Source organism: Rhamphochromis sp. 'chilingali' (genome assembly GCF_963969265.1).
Source record: "Rhamphochromis sp. 'chilingali' genome assembly, chromosome: 14".
NCBI lineage: Eukaryota > Metazoa > Chordata > Actinopteri > Cichliformes > Cichlidae > Rhamphochromis > Rhamphochromis sp. 'chilingali'.
The window spans coordinates 9,976,847-9,994,634 of NC_137941.1; the positions used below are offsets into that span (position 1 = coordinate 9,976,847).

Below are 17,788 nucleotides of genomic sequence, written 5' to 3' on the forward strand. Positions count from 1 at the left end.
TTAGGAGAGGAAATAAAATATTCAGTTAGTTGAACTGGTTGAAATTCAGTTTCTACTGTTAGAGTATTTCCTGCAAGAAACGTAATAACAAGCGATCAAAGCTGTCATCATGATATCAAGGGCCAGATTAGGCCGAGATGTCAGTGTTACGATGCATTTGCAAAATTGCACCCATGCAAGTGGAAAATTATTTTGTTGATCTATTAACGGTGCACTGATTTCCATGCAAAGATGCAGTCAGTACATCTTAATGATTACCTGACTTGAGTGGATTAGCGGCTCAGAAATAAGCACACAGTGAGAGACTGTGAGGGAGCGAGTGACAGCTCTGCAACATCACAGATCACTTTTGCGCGGTTTCTTTTTTTCGCAGATTGGTTGTATGCAAGTCTCTTTCAAAGAGGCTGCTATTAGTGGGACTCAGAAAGATCAAGTGCATTAGATTGACAGTCTTACCCCATATACGCAACATTCACCAGAGAGCAGGTGAAGGAGAGAGATGGCATCAAAGTTAAAGAGAGGCGGAAATCACACCTCAAACGTGCACGGCCATGTGTGTGCGTGATGGATGCGCTAATTAAACACATAGCAATACACTTCTGGTTCTGTGCAAGCAGACTCCAATCCAGACACAGTTTATAGTAGAGCCTATGATACCTTTTGGTGGATCAGGTTGTCGGTCAACCCACTGAGACTGATTTGAGTATGTCAGCAACAATATGTCAGCAATCAGGCTTAATGTGCAGTGTAATCAGATTGCAATCAGAGTACCTGTAGCTGCTTTAAAAACATAATTTAAAAATATATTTAGTTGAGTTTTAAAAGCTTAAAGTCATTTTAGTCTCATCTTCACTCATACTATATATTCACATTAAGAAACAGAAGCAGCATTAAGCCACAGCTGCACAAACCACCCAAAAGAAGAAAAAAACACAGCTTAATGTTAAATAAAAGAGATCAAACATCCAGCTATGAGTGAATAAACACTGATGAGGAGTCCGGTACCACCTGTAGCAAAGCCTCCACCACCATCAGCACAATCAGGTTTAGAGTACACTGCAGACGGGCCTTGATCGATACTGGGATGCTCAGTTTTGGTTTCATTATTCTAAAAATGCAACGCTTTGAATCTTTAGATATCATTAAATTCTGGTACCGGTGTGTGTTTTTCTGTAGTTTTGGGGCCTGATTCGATTATTTTAGCATTCTAGTGTTAAACGTTTTTGAATTTTTTCTGCAAGAGTTATTAATTGAGGCAAAAATGGGAGCAAAATCCACAAATTACTGCTTACAGGTGTGGTTAGTTCGGTCGTTGGTTTTCTAAACACAGATGCAGTCAATTCAATATGACATACTCAGTCTGCCAAAGGCAATGCAATTTCAAGCACAGTCAAAAAATAAGAGATGGTAATTTAAGATAATTTTCTAGCAGGACAGGTGCAGCATTGTAATTGTAAACAGAAAATGAAGTAAATTAATATGGAACGTGTACGTTAAATATAGGCCTACAGTGGCAGTCTAGCAGAGAATCATTATAATGGAGACAAACTTCAGTAACTGACAGAGTCCAATGTAGGACTGTAAGAAGTAACAATTGGACATCATGTTTTGATGATGGGAAATGTGTGATTGAAAAAAAATGGGTTTGCTGATTTCGTGGGGGAATGTTTGGCGTGTGGTGGATCCGAAATTTGATTCCTTTCAGGGTTGTACATTTTTATTCCTTATATTTTTTGATTGACTTAATTGTTGTTTTGAATGTGTTGCTGTATGGAATATGCAGTAGGAATGAAAAGGGAGTGGTGAGAATTGTGCCTGGGTTGACTGTGTTTAGATCCATTGGTACTGTCTTTGGTTGGGACTACAGTACACAGGAATGTAGTCATTCATCTCCCCTCACTATTTCCCCTGTTTAAGGTAACTGCCATGCACAAAACTCTACAAACTTTTTTACTCCATCATCATTGTTCATTGTAAGGGAAGAGGTGAATGGTGGACTGTTTCAGCTGTGTAAGCTAGCTTTTAATACTGTCCCACCATGTTGAATGATGTTTTTTCTGCCACTGTCTGTATATTTAAGTTAACTACTGAAAGACATACAGAACTAAAGTATTATTTAATTACTGTGGAAAGGCAGTGTCAGCTAAAATATGTGAGTTAATTAGATGTATTTATCTTATGTCACAGTTCATGTTGTGCACTGCCTGAAGTCTTCTCATCAGCTAATGCAGAAAATAACAGTAACTTTGTTTGGAAACTGTGGTTCTGAGACAGAGTTTATCATTGCAGAGAGAATACGGGTTTGGTTGTGTCTATTGTAGCTGACACTCTATACAGAAGTCGAGAGCTGCATGTAAGTATCTTCATTCATCTCCAGTTTGAGGGCACAACATATGCACGTATGTGTTTTTGTGATCTATATCTCACACACTGTCAGAGCTGTGAACTCCATTACATGGACTGAGCAATTCTTGCAACTGAAGCCACGGTATGTTGAAGACATTTTGTTGATTCATTTTGAGTTTTGTTGATTTTTAGTAAATACTGACATTACTTTTTTGTGTTTTTTTGTTTCACAAAGTTTGCAATGTGTTAGTACATCTAGCCCATACTGTCACTTATTCTAGCTCTGATTTAAACCTCTCTCTGAGTAAGCAGAGGGCTGCAGTGCCTTGTGGTGACTATTGTTGTGATTTGGCAATGAATAAATAAATTGATATTGAAATCAGTGTTAATGACACATCGCTCTCTCTCTCTCCCTCAGCGACTGTAGTGCGTTTGTGCAGCTTCCTGTATGAACACTCATGATACAATTGCACAAACTTGCCTGGAAGTTCAGGTGTTTAGTGGTGGTTCTTGGAAAGGGCAAATTCTGCTTCTGTGTTTTTTTTTTTTCTTCTAAAAGCTGAGCAGGTAAATCACTTCAGCTTCAACCATCATCTGCACACACAGTGGGCACAGTGTCAGACACTCAGAAAAAAAACCCCTAAATATGTGACTTTAAATTTATATGCTGCCGTGCTTCCTGTGCATTTGAAGAAGCTAAGAGTGCAAACTAAACAAAACCAGTGACACACAAAGACAACTCACACACATTCATACAAGCACTTTATATGTAACATGCACACTCTGATGGACATACTGGAAGCTTTACATATCTCAGCTGGCTTGAGAACATACTGGTGTTCCCCAAGGAGAGGTGGAGGGAGAGGGAGGGCTGGGTGCCTCTGCTTAGACTCGTGCCTCCACCACCCAGATTGAGATAAATGACATTCCATGGATGGATTGATGCACAGCTTTTTTCCTGGTTGTCCAAACTAGGAGCCCCCTTCACAGTCTTTGGTTCACTGGTATGATTTAAAACAGACACTGACTTTGGTGACACCTCGTGGTAGACTAAAACATGTCATACAGCACATGTTCACAACATCCATTCTTTCACTTTCACATTCCACGTGAGGTTGTTAACAAAACACCCTTGGTTTATGCCTGGTTTGTGGCTGTGGCGGTATTTTGTTTTCCCAGAACTGCATGAACCCAAGGTACTTTGCTGCAGACACATCAAGTGCTGTAAAACATGGTGTGAAACAGACTAAAACTAGTCTTCGTAGAACAAATTTCTAATGTTTTAGGTATGCACATGTCTGTTCTGTAATAGGTAATAGAGAAATAATTATGTGACAAAGAGATCCAAGTCCAGTTAGTTTTGCTTAGTCTTTATTTTTGTCTTACCTTTGCTAAATAAAAATGATCTTTTAAACATGTAATACATGTAACAGAATCAAACAGAGGAACAGAATGTTTAAGGGCAACGTTTTAGAACTTCTGTGTTGAAGACTAGTTTCACAGAAGGAAAACTGTTCAGCTTCAAAGGTTTTCACTGGACTATAGCCTCATGCTCCATTGGCTTAAACATTAAGTAATGAAAGTAAATAAAAAATTCCTAAAAGTTAGAAATCAAAATTGAAAAGGCAAATAAAGAAAAGTTCAGAAAATGAAAAGGTACAGTTTAAAGTTTATTACACAATATCTGCGTGTAATCAGGTGTGTTTATCCAAATGCTTAACATACACATTTCAACTTTTGAATTCCTTTTTAATACAAAGACCATTCAACCAAATTGTTTAATCAGTAAATGAAAAAAGCCCACTTCTCCACTCACTAGTGGCTCATGCAACATTCCTCTATTCTTTCATTTTTTCCTTGATCCAGGGAATGAAGAAATTAATTTTAGTGTAGACATGAGGATATTTTGGATTATTACAATCATCTGCCAAAGTAAAAGCTGTTAAACCTTGAGACATCTTGTTGCAAATAAGTGGTCCACCAGAATCGCCCTATAAAAAAAAAAGAGCAGAGAGACTTGATTAAGTCGTCTTTGAAAACATTGCATTTTTCTTGTTATGAATAAAAAACAAAAACTAGTTTTTCTGAATATTAATAATGGTGTACTGGTTGCCTTTAACATTTGATTACCTGGCAAACTCCTCCATCCTTCTTGGTAAACTTGGTGCATATCATTTGATTAGAATTAAAATATGCTTGCCAAATACTTTTGCACTCATTGCTGAATTGCATCTTCTCTGTGGCTTCCTTTAGAACATTTGAGGTGGGCATATTTTTTCCAGTCCGACCCCAGCCAGCCACATAACATTTAATATTGGCAGGTATTTTCCCATTCTTCTTAGGTAGTCCGGTGGTCTTCACATACTTATTCAGTGTGGCATTCTTTTCTAACTGTGAAAGACATCAACGTGTTATTGAAAGGGGAGTTTCTTCTATATATAAAGGTCAGCAATTAACACACACTCACACCTGCTACCTAGCACAAGTGTGAAATTGCATAACAAAGCTTTAACTGTGAATAGGTACACTGCACAAAAATGCTTTAAAATGAAATTTGATGGCCTATTAGCTTTACCTTAAGCAACATGATGTCATAATCGTATTTCCCGTTGAATTTTGGATGACGGTAGTACTTGGCCACTTTGATGCGTTGTTGACTTTTCTCTTTCTTGCTAATGTCATGTGCTCCAAGCACCACTGTGCAAGGACCGCTGTTGTCATATCTGAAAAAAGCTAACATTTTTATGTCCTGAAATCTCATACAGTTACACTGATTATACATAAAAATAAAGGTTTATAAAGTACAGCCATGAAACACTCATAACAGCAAATTTTCTTCAGCCAGGTTACAATATGCTTAAATACTGAACAGGTGACAAATTCAAGGAAAAACCTGAGTTCTTGACTGTTATGCTGTGGTGGATATTTGATCAGTGTAGTTTGCATCCATTTGTCTTACAAAGCTCACGACTCTACAAATTTGGGCTGAGAAATCATCTTTGCAGTATTATGAAATAGTTAGACCGACATCTGTGTGTGTGTGGTTTTTATTTTCTGGGGTTAAAATGCCTGTGTCATAGGACACAATGTGTTGCTGAATAGATAGGTGAGTCTGAAAGTGATGTGCCGCTGGATCTTAGTGGAGACCTACAACATGTGTGTTAAACTGTGTTTATAACATAACTCAGTAGTGATATATTTTGAATAGATAAAATCCTTAACTTTTTGGGGGGTAATTGTTACATAAATACCAATTTTTAGGACTTTTTTTCTTTAGTTCTTGATTTACAAAGAAACCCAAAACAAAAGAAATGCCCCTGCACTCACTTGCAGTGTGCTGCCGTTAGAACAAAGTCCTCCCGGATTAGTATCCCACCACATGAATGTTGGGCTTGATACTGGATTGATGCCATGTAAGGTCTGGAATGCGGTTTTGCCTCCCTGCCACCAACTATACCGCTCTCAGCAGCCCCTCACAAGAGAAAAGAAGGTAAAATCAATACACTGATTATATCAAAGTCATGCCCATTTCTTGTTTATGACCTTAAAAAGGAAAAGTGAGATGCTTTAATTATATCTCTTCCAAAAATCTTACCTGTGAGGGAGACTTGTAGAAAGATGAATATGATGCAGCAGATCATGATGGCACTGAAGCAAAAGCTGAAAAGTTTGGCTTTCAAAGCCCCCCTAACCCTTTTTGCTGTCTGCCTTCCAACTGCCACAACGGAAACGCTGTGGGCAGGTGTCAAAAACTTTGTTGCACGGGCAGGAGTTGCTATCACACCCTGCTCACTGCTTTACATGTGAAACACAACTGTGAAAAAACATATTAAAAAAAGATTAATTCAATTCAAAATCCTACGTTTTGTGGTTGTCCTCTCTAAAAATCACACACCTCTATGAGAGGATAATTCCAATTTTTGCTCTGATGAAAGTTCCTTTTTTTTTCTGTCGATCACATTTATTTTAAAGGAAGATGGTGAAGGTTGGTGGTAAATCGTGAAATGGAAAGCGTGTATTATCGTCATAGTAACCACGGTGTGTACAAAGATATTCACACCTCTCACTATGAACCCTATACACACATTACTTCCTTTTTTCTTTCTTTCTTTTTCTTTTGTTTCATCACATGTGCACATACAGTGCACATGTTTTTCTGAACTTATTATTTAATAATAACTTATTATTTAAAGCCCAGTTTGGTGGGTGTCTTTACAGCATTCTCTATAAGGACATGAACTTGTTGACTAAATGCTGTAAACGTAGTTGAACAGTACATTCATTGCCTTACACAACAAAAGGTTAGAAGTTTACGTTCTCATTTTGCCTTTGAATCTGTGCAGCTGAACAAATTTCGATGTTTGATTTACTCTCTATGTTCTCTCAGATGTGTTCAATCTCTCATCATAATTGAGGGTGTCACTGACAAATTTCACAGAAACATAAATTTAATAATCACAGCAGATGATCCCCTCTGGCAGCCCGTCCTCATTTCATTAACTCGTAAAAGCTTCAAAACACTCTTGCTCTAGTACAAAACACCTATGTTTTATTTTAAATACACGAGTTCAAAATGATCTAACAAAGCCAATAACTCACATTTAATTAGACATTATGCCAAATATTACTTGTTGTAACATCAGGGAATTAGTGGGAAATCTAGCACGGCTCGATCTACACTTGTTTTTTTTACTGCACATGCTGTAAAATACAGAAACTTTGTTTACACTTTCAAGCTGCTTCCTGAAGAACAGGATATAATACTACAGCGGTTAAGGGGTTTTACATGATCCCAATATATAGAAAGCAGTCAGATGGGCTAACCAACCTAGCAAAAGCCACATGATCGCAGCAAGCAGAGGCTACCACAGAGTGAAATGTGATTATAGTTGCTGTGTGATCACCACAATAACAAAGATGATAGGCAATGAAAACGCTGACACTGATAACATTTCATTCAAACTAATATTTGCAAAGAGTAAGTTGGATAAACCGAAAACTAAGAGCACTACTTAAAACATTAGTTTTATTTTTTAAACTAAATAGCTGTATGTATAAATACAGATTTGTCTGTATGGGTAAAAAGCCATGCACCAGTTAGCCACAAAGGTTTTCCTGAAAAAAACAAACAAAACAGAAACAGAACTGTTTATCTTTTTAACAGCACATGGTCCTACAAGTGTAAATGTCACTGACTGTAGATCCAGGTTTGCTTTTTAACACACCTTCTGACTCATAATCAAAAGGGCGGAGTTAGAGTGAAACCAGTGGGCACTCTCACCTCATAGTTTAAGGATGAGGTAAGTGTTGATTTGTGAGCAACACTCACTTGTCTAAACAGTGTCTCAGTTTTCTTGAAAACTGAAACAGATCTGATCCTGAGTACAAAACATATCCACAGGAAACCTCTACAATACAGTACAGAGAACAGCAGAGTATTCAGCCAAGCACACAGTGTACTTGTCCACATTGGCCAGAAAAGAGGCCTAACCAACCAGCATAAGAGAGTGTGGTTGGACCATGCAGTGACTGAGAGACAGATGTTGCAGATTTAAAAATATGCTCTTTAACTAGTTTACTACTTTCATTAGACCACCACAAAGTGTAAGGTTTATGTTTCTATAAACTGGTTAATCCACAGTGTTTGGGAGCTCTTTAATCAAATTGATGCTTTCAATTCTAAAATATATTTACTGCAGTTTTTCATTAATTTCCTAATATAACTCAATGAATGTATTGGTAACGAACATCCCAGCAGTAGCTCTTTGCTCCACCAGAGGAGGCCACTCCACAGTTTGTGGCCCATTGGTATACGTTTAAAAATTGGTGACTTTGGCAACATCTAGTGGTAGTATAAACTAAAACATAGTAAAAAGCACACATTTGTTAGGATCATTGTGTTGTTTTCACTTTCGCGTTCCATACATGAAACTGTCAGACCTGATTAAACACCTTTGATTTGTGCCTGAAGTGCTACTCTTTTTCCCAGAACTGCATAAACCCAAATACCCTGCCTGTTCAAATGAATGTGTATCTGCTAGTCTTCTTAGAACACATTTGTTTCGTTCTTGGTATGTACGCGTATCACAGTGTTATAATTATTTTGCTAAATGGAAGTATCTTTTAAATATATGAATTAAGTTGAGATTAAGTTGAGATTAAGGGGATCTTTTTCAGACGTTCTATGCAGATGACTGGTTTCACAGGGGAAAACTGACCTCAAATGTTTGCATATGATTGAGAAGCCATGAATGCAATGAACAAAGTCCTCTCGGATTAACATCCCACCACATGAATGGTGTTCTTGATACTGGAGTGATGCCATGTAAGGTCTGGAATGGGGCTTTGCTTCTCTGCCACCAATTATACTGCTCTCAGCAGCCCCTTACATAAGAAAAGAATGTAGAATCAATATACTGATTATATCAAAATCATGCCCATTTCTTGCTCATGACCTTATAATTATATAAAGTAAAGGAATATGCTTTATTCACTTGTCTTTCAAAAATGACCTTATCTTACCTGTGAGGGAGACTTGTAGAAAGATGCATGTGATGCAGTAGATCATGATGGCACTGAAGCAAAAGCTGAAAAGTTTGGCTTGCAAAGCCCCTTAACTGTTTTTGCCGTCAGGCTTCCAAGTGCCACAACGGAAACTTTGGTGTCAGGGTGTTAAAAACTTTGTTGCACATGCAGGACCTGATACAACAAAAAGTACAGCTTACTCAAAATGCAAGATGGGAAAATATAGTTTGTTTTTCTTCCAAATTAACATGAAATAATGCACTGCTTAAAATTACAGCATCATTTGATCATCTGTTTCCTTTCCTGTAAAATACCTGAATTTATGCAATACTTAAAATTAGTCCTTAGGTTATGTAAAAGAAAACCTTATGCTGTGTTTAAAATTAGTTACACACCAGTTGAATTTTGAATATTCTTTTAAAACATTTTTTAAATTTCTAGTATAGTTTCTTTGTTTCCTGTCAAAAAAACTGACTTGTTACAACCTTTATTCTAGTCTACCCACCTTTAAATACATGTAGGTAAATATAATCACATTGAAATTCCAGTTAATCACAGGGGAATTACTAAAATACTAGTTTCACTTACTAAACTACATCGCTCTGTGTTCATTCAGATTTGTCTGTACAAGTAAAGAAATTAAGTCATACACCAATTACACAGGTGGTAAAGCCATACATTTTTTCTCAGATAAACAGAAACTGAATAATTTGACTTGTCAAAAGCACATGTCCCAACAAGCCTGAATGTCCTCATTATTATTGATATTTGTGTCATGATTAGTGAAGGAAACGGCTTCCAGGGCCTAATCCGTGGATCGGCTTCCTCCGAGGCGTGGGCGTCTATCAGCAGAGATTGTACCTTCACCTATCAGCAGAGATTGTCCCTTAATCTGTAACACAGTCAAATATATTCTCAAGTAACATTCAAGCATGCCATTCAGCGTGTTAGTACGAGCTCGGGAGCAGCTTGGGAGAACAAGAAAACAGAGACTGCTTCAGGTTGTCTTCCCAAATCGACTCAACTTTATTCTCAAGTACAACAGTTTATATAGAGGGAAAAATTCATGAGTCAGCAGATTCTCAGTTTAAACCAGTACAGACCAAGATCACCTTGGGTGAAGAAGCACCCTTTGTATAGTTTATCAGTTCAGCTACAATTATGATTATCTCAGCGACATATTTTCAAGGCACAAAACAAAGAGTTCTTTCATTAGTGAATTCTGAAACAAACCATCTGGCCTTCAACAGGCGTCTCCTAAGAGATTTAGAAACTAATGTAGCTGAGGGAGTGATCTCTGTGGTATTTCAACCTTGTACCAGCCTGTGATTCTCACACATCAATTCTTGGGTCAAAGAGAAAAATAACTAAAACAAAGGGGCCTTATTGAATGACAGAGTTTTCCTGTATAATGTCACTATAAAACAATATCCAGTAAATGCTCCCATGGTACTAAAATACCTAACAATTAGTTTCTAAGGTTTTACATTCTCTTCCTCGTTCACACACCTGAAAACTTCTTGGCAGGACTGCGCTGTAGAGCCAGTGTTGCATTCTTAACACATCTTTTGGCTCCTGAGTTATAATCAAAGAGATGGAGTCAGAGTGAAAACAGCGGGCACTCTCATTATCGTGGTTTAAAGATGAGGTTACTGTCACACTGTTTTGCACCTAACAGTGAGCAACACTCAGCGACCACTTGTGGCCACAGCCTCTTTGGTACATTCTTGAAAACTAAAGTATATGTTTGCCTTTCAAAGGTAAAAACTCCAGGTTTTATGGTTTATTTTTGAAATAATCTTACAAGATGTTGATATGGAGAGTAAAAAAAGGCTCTTTCAGTCAGCTGTTCTGTTAAACAAGTGGATAAGTTCAGTTTTTATATGAGTTATTTCTCTGGGAGAGATGCCAGTTAACAAATACATAGTGTAAATAACACTAGAAATGTTGTCTTGTTAGTTGTTGGGATTCTGCTTACTAACAAGGAACAGAATTTCAGCCATTTAGTGCACTAGTAATCCAATCACTCAACAATCCCGATGAATGACTGATGACTGATGAAGGGTCCCTCAGTCTTCAAAGTATTGTTCCATGTACAACATTCTCAAATTTTCAGAAATATTACAATTAAATCCACACATAAGTTGTTTAAAAGCATCATTTATTTGCCTGGAATTATGTCATTCATCATTATATTTCACTTCTTAAAGTCAGTAATAACCAGTGTTGGGACTAACGCGTTATTAAGTAATGCGTTACAGTAACTACGTTATTATTGTGGTAACGAGCACGGTAACTAGTTATTATGCCAAAATCAGGAACACGTTACTGGGATTTAGATAGGCTCGTTATTTGTTACTTCGTGTGGAGGCTATCGCGGAGCTTCCACAGATTCAGTAATATTAGCAAGTGGTGGAGGCCAGCAGGTGGATGAGGGAAAGGGGAGGCAGGAGGAGGAGAGACCCGAAGTGGCCGCCTGTCCGAGTGTCAGGTGAACTGAACTTCAGGTAAGAAGTTGTGACCTGCAGTCTATCTGGGTCAGATATAAACCAAGTTTAGGTGGAGTTTATTTTCGTTGTGCTGACTTTTTACAGTCAGTTACATTAAGCTGCGTACTAGCTAGCATGCTGGGTGGGTGCTATGATGTTACTGATGTTAAACTTTATTTTGTTCATAAGGTTAATTATTAGAGTTGCCAACCATCCCGAATTGTTCCATATTCAGAGAGCGTTTCGTAATATTTTCGTTTGGTATTGAGGTGAAAAGGAACAGTTTGCCCCGTACTTCAGCTAGCATGAAAAACACACAAAGCTGGAGTTATTCTGTGTCGTTACGCTGCACAGCTGCCTCTTCTTCTCTCATTCTCTCCCCCTCCCTCTCCCGTTTCTACTTCAATCATGAAACTGATCAATGATCAGCTGATCGGCTTTTCTCTCTTGTTTGTTTATCGCCCACTTCGTGCCAGAAAGAAGAAACCAGTGGATGTCGCGCTAAACAACAGCAGCACGTTTAAGCTTGATCAGCTGTTGTTAGAATTTATCTAATATTAATTTCTAGTATCAGCTGATGTTTGCTGGAGCCACAGCTGTAAAGCTGCTGGTCATGATATCGGTTTTGGATATGTGGTGAGAGGGAAACATGAAGATGAAACCAGGAGATGTCCTTACTGAATCATTAGAGCTGAACAGGTGATGGAGAAACAGGTTTACCTTTTAGGTGACATGAATGAGTTGAAGGGAAGTTATGAACTGTTTCTGAGAGACAAATAACACCAGGATCCTTTTTTAGGTAGCTGACAGCTGGTAACTGTGCAGGTGCGGATCTAGCAAAGTGTTGCCAGGGGGGCATGTAGGGCATTAACAGGGAAAGGGGGGCACAAAGAAATACTTTTCTTTCTTATTCTCATTTAAAATGTCTAGCTTTTAAAAAATAATTATCTGAATCTTACAACAAACGATTGATAGATCAAAACAGTGTACATCAATGTCACAACAGCGTTTGTTTTCATTCAAAGGCTTTATGATTTTTCCAATAATGGCGGGCCGGTCAGTCAAAACGCCCGGGCCGATTTTTTGTCCCAGTCCAGCCCTGTATGCAGCTCATCTGCAGTCTGGTGTTACCTACATCTTCCTATTCAGAAGGCAGAATTTCCGAGTTCATAGTACAATCGAAAGCACCACGACTGCAGTTTTCGTGTTGGATGTAAAAAGCGCACATGACGCTGTGACGTAGGCTAGAATCATGGCGGCGGTCAACGACGGTCCAGGCGTGGGATTTCTCTCGTGGAAATATACACATTATTTTTTTCCTTTCTATTGGTAGGTGGCACAGTGCACTTGTGGCAAGTAAGCAAGCTAGAAGACTGGCACTCTTGCTGGGTATCCAGTTACGGAAGCAACACATTAACAAGAGAATTCTGAGTAAAAGCAAAGTTACTTTCCCTAGTAACTAGTTACTTTGAAAGTAACAAGTAACTTGAAATAACTGAGTTACTTTTAATAGCAGTAACTAGTAATGTAACTAAGTTACTATTTTAAAGTAACTTACCCAACACTGGTAATAGCACTTTGGCTGAGATTTCACACATAAAACACTTGTACAGTACATCCAGCTGAAAGTTCAGTGCAGTGTTTCAACCATTAGCTTTGTCACTGAATATGTAAAAATTAAAGAATGCAAATGAATATAAACGCTATTCACATTTTCTTTTTGCAGTTCCTTTCCTGCAACACTTGCGGATACAAAATCGGCAGCATTTCACTGTCATCCACACAACTGTTATGAGAATGACGGCGAAAAACGACAGCACATCCAAGCTGTGGTACTGGAACCAGTTCAAATCATGAGCGCCCACTCTGAGATGCGAAGCTCCTTTGTGTCTCATGACAAACTCGGTCCAAAACGCAGCTAGGTCCACAGGCTCAGTGGGACGGTCTAGGTGTATCGCTGAAAGCTCCATCATCTTTGCTTTGTACCTGAGGACAGGTAATATTTTGTTAAAGGTTTAATGTTTTCCAGTTACTGATTCACCAAGCACGTCCATGTAGGTTTAAAGTTATTAACTTGCGTTCCTTAACAGGAAAAGTAGTTTTAGTGGTCGAAGGTTATGCTTGATTAATTTCCAGTGTGCCAACTCGATAAAAAATATAAATTTAGTCATTTTAGTCTTGTTTTTATGATGTGGGTCCAATAAATATGTTAATCACAGTATTTCAACACCATTTTTTTTTTGCATTCTTCAGTGCATTTCAATTCAATAACCAGTTTCCTCACCTTTTGTCATAGATAAGTTTCTTTAGCGCACCCAGTAGCTGTTCAGTTGTCACGTCGTATATACTGAGTTTCAAAGCAGCGCCACGGCCCAACAAGCGATTCACGTTGTCTCCCTGGTCTCCAAAAAGTGGAAACATCAACATGGGCACACCATTACAGATACCTTCATAGATACCATGGGAGCCTCCATGAGTGATGAAGACTTTAGCCTTGGCATGGGCTAGGGAGCACAGACACAAACTCGGTTACAGGTCAAATCAACCATGAATCACATGTAGATAATTTCATCTCAGTGTCATATGTTTTTAGCTTGTAAGGTGTGATATTACAGCAGCACACCATAATTTTCTCACTTAACTATGCATACCTAGGAGATCATTTTGAGGTAACCACTTCATAACTCTGACATTCTTGGGTATATCATCAGGTAGTGCACCAGTGTATCTCCACACAACCTGAAACACAAATAAAACCATCTCTGTTCATTGTGCAGAGTACATAAGTAATAAATGGAGGGTTTTGTATGTTTAGAGCAAGGCAAGGCAGAGGACAAAGTCCTGCACTTTAATCCGATTAGACATTTGGCCTCATTGCACAGTGTGAAAATCTCTGGGTATTGTGTAAATGTTTGTGTGGCTCGTGTGGCTGAATCTTGTGTATTAACCAGCTTTATCCTAAACAGAAGTATAAAAAAGTGAATCGATTCCATTGATGTACAGTGAGCTACTCAGGTTATCATTACCCTTTGAGGTATTTTTCGAAAAGCGTCTAAGAAGTGCTTTGCTTTCTCTTCAGGCATGGTGGACACCACTGAACCCATGCTAAACACAATGAAGCCGTCATCTCCTGAACCATTCACAAAGTCTTCCAAGTCCTGCAGAGAGGGGAGGAAAAAAACAGACAAAAAATCTAAAACAAAGACATTTTTCCAACAGCTTTTATGCATTATTTTAAAATATACTAAAAAGAATTCATTTGTGTATTGTAGCCTCCTTGTTTGTGTATAAACAAACCGTTTGGTTCTGTACAGCTTTTGATCTCTGTTGACATAACACTGCCTCTCACTTCTCTTCCTAGACTATTCTGGCCACTGTTCGGGAATCTGCATTTATTTTCTTTGTTTTCCAGAAGAGCAGAAAAACCAGTTGTGCCTTAGTATCATAACTCATTTCTTGGTAAAACTGTCAAAAATAATTTGCATCTCTATTTCTGAAACTAACAGATCTCTTGTAGTCCCAGAACCCTTTAGCAAGCATTAATGTGAATGATCACTTCACTAAGCAGTTCATGTTAGTTGTTGTTAGAAAAGTTTCTGACCTCCTCTTCCATATAAAACTAATGACTGCTGATTCTCTGCTTTTCAGTAAGCTCTGAGCATATGTGATTTGGCTTGATTACATCCAGACGTGACATGTGCTTGTTTACACTTGCGTTCATATATTCACATACTCACCGCTGGCAGGGGAGCCCTCTTTGCACAGTTGATCCCTCCAATTAACACCATGTTTGCCATGAGAGGTCTGGGCCATTCAAAGGTAAAGTCATATCTGAGAAGCCAGATAGCCCCGTGGCTGACAAGTTCTTGATAAGTTGAAATCTCTCCTATATACCTGCTGACTAGATCATCAAAGTGAGGATAGAGTATTGTGCAAATGTAGGACTGCACACCATACATTACAAAGTTTTTTACTCTCTCTGGGAAAGTCATCGAGTTTCTATTTCCAGAGAAAAACACTGGAACATAGGAAGGAGGAGAAGGACACTTGTTAGCCTTCATATCCAGCTCACATGGAAGCCCACGAAGGAAATAAACAGCTGGAATGGAAAACATATGAGCCAGGACAGACCCGCAAGGAAGGAAGGGGTCTGTAAGCACAAGATCAAAACCCTGCTCCCTCAGTCGATTCATCAAAGGCTTATTGTCCAGCAAACTCTCACAACCTTTCACCTGGAGTGAAGTAAAGTTGACCAGTCGCCTCAAATTCACTATCAAATCTTCAAATTCTGCGGGTTTGAGGAAGACTTCATTCTGGAAGATGTTGAAAGATCCATCCAGTTCAGCTTTGGTGTAAGGCACTTTGTAAATCTCTGTCCTGAAGCTCTCTGAGCCTTGGATCAACAGGCTGCTTTCTGGCACCAGCACTACGACTTCATGGCCCCTGCGGATGAGTTCCTTCACCAATATCTTCATGCTGAGCCAGTGGCTTCCATCCACAGGCACAACCAGCACCTTCCCCCCTTGAACCGGCCCCATGCTGAAGCAGCATAGCATGGCCAGCAGCCCCAGAGTAGGAAACCACACCCCATTGCTCATTGCCTCCTCTCTGTACTGCAAGCTGGTTTGGTGTGAGACGTAGTGGAGGCTTTATGTATTTGGGCAAGTGGAGGGTGTGTGTGTGCTTAAATTCTGCAGGAAGTTCAGGCTGCATTTGGGCTTGGCCTATTACACAACAGGAAGACAGGCGGGGAAGGGATTCCTATGGGAGGGAAGTGGGGGAAGTCTAGCATGCACAGTTCCATCTCCTGTTAATCATTCTTTTGTGTCCTGTGAAGTCCGCTTACACTCAACACATTTATCATGCTAACCTGTATGGCAGGTGATTTAACAGCAATTATAATCGTATCCACCGCCAAACTCTAGTAAGATCAGAAAGTCACACACTGCATGTAATGCCTGCCAGTTTGAGCGGAGTCATCTTTATTTACTTTGGATGTTCCTTCTCCCCTCCCCCTGAAAAAAAAAACCCCCGGTACATGTGGGCTAAAGGGAGTTCTTTTTTTCTCTCTCCTCCAGACACGCAAACCTTGAGCCATTGTAATGAGACTGATGGCGTGCGAAGCCAAGTGTAATAGGACACCAACACCCTTCTTCTTGGAGGGGTTTGATATTATCAAAGAAACAACATATGTAAGGAATTTTACCTTTGGTTACAACTTGCTTGAGGCTGATTTGAATAACCATAGTGCTAAATATTTGTTAGAGCGGTAAGATTTATAGAGAACAAGAGTACAATATCTGGAATAAAGTCACGGCAACAAATTCCCATGTCCTGGAATGTGCTGTGGCTCGCTGTGTCTGCAGTTTTCACAAGGAAATTATGAATCGATTCAGGGTTACACACATACTTTTATAACTTTCAGTGCAGTGATTTTGTTATTACATAAAAAAGAAGGGGTTAAAGGGAAAGGGAGGAGGTCTTAGTGGGTTGGAGGGGTTCCCTACTGGCCACATTGTTGACCATCTTTAAATAAATAATTTCTTCAGTAGAAACAAGTTCCAATCCAGAATGTAGGCACCCTGTTTGGAGAAGTCTTAAGTTGCAGTCATTTAGTCTGAAGGCTTTTTAAAAATGATTATTGTTTGTTCGATCCTAAATGACTGAAAACTGTTTCTGTGTGTTTTTGTTTTCTTGTTAGGGGTTTAAACACAAAATTTCCAGTGGGTACTGACACAACATGTGGCTGCACTATGTGACAAAATCATGTATTTGTGTTTGACTGATAAAAATACAAGACTATATGTGGTATTCATTTCATTGCACGCCTTAAATCCAAATCTGTTAAATCCAGTGAAATCCTTGCTTGTGATATAACTGCAGTTCGATTTGCAGCCTTTTTTGTATTGTATCTCATTTTAGTTGTTAGTTACAAGAGGTGCAGGCTCCCATGATTATCCAGCTATAATAAGACATCAAATAATTGTGGTTGTGTTCTTTGTGGTCCATAAAGCCTGGTTTACTTTATTCCTGAGTGAACAAGAAAAACTGAACAATACTTTGTTCCTGACTGTTTGCATGCATGCGTGTGTCTGTTTGCACCTGTGTTTGTTTGAATGATAAGTAACAAAAAGGATGTTGTAAAAAAAAACTACTTCAGTCTAGCCTCTACGTATTTGTTCAGCCGAGCAAGCGTTTTAGTCACTTTAAATTAATCCATGAAATTTCACTGTTGAACACTAATGGGTTAAATGTCAAACTCTAGCAGTCAGTAGGAGTTGCAAGTCATGGTGGCAAAGCATATACTGATTATCAATAAGGGCAAAGGTCCTTATTTGCTTTGTGTGTGCTTTATGTTCTTTAAATAACAGAAAACTATCTATATAATGAGAGCCTGCCCTTTATTCCAGTTTACCTATAACCTACAA

At 38.8% G+C, this 17,788-nt stretch overlaps 2 protein-coding genes across 2 annotated transcripts; both read right to left on the reverse strand.

The window, feature by feature from the left end:
- Nucleotides 1–4,184: 4,184 nt before the first annotated feature.
- Nucleotides 4,185–5,987, reverse strand: LOC308409909 (granzyme B-like; the record flags this gene model as incomplete). The annotated part of the gene is made up of 5 exons (XM_080902906.1): nucleotides 4,185–4,337; nucleotides 4,477–4,737; nucleotides 4,922–5,069; nucleotides 5,674–5,818; nucleotides 5,942–5,987. 5 exons carry the CDS (start codon nucleotides 5,985–5,987, stop codon nucleotides 4,185–4,187), a joined length of 753 nt encoding a protein of 250 aa, XP_080759032.1.
- A 3,887-nt stretch (nucleotides 5,988–9,874) lies between these two features.
- On the reverse strand, nucleotides 9,875–16,020 carry LOC308410323 (UDP-glucuronosyltransferase-like). Its single transcript, XM_080903580.1, has 5 exons — nucleotides 15,098–16,020; nucleotides 14,387–14,518; nucleotides 14,012–14,099; nucleotides 13,645–13,864; nucleotides 9,875–13,346 (listed from the first exon to the last, which is right to left on the reverse strand). Exons 1-5 carry the CDS (start codon nucleotides 15,956–15,958, stop codon nucleotides 13,064–13,066), a joined length of 1,584 nt encoding a protein of 527 aa, XP_080759706.1. The 5' UTR covers nucleotides 15,959–16,020; the 3' UTR covers nucleotides 9,875–13,063.
- Nucleotides 16,021–17,788: the final 1,768 nt, after the last annotated feature.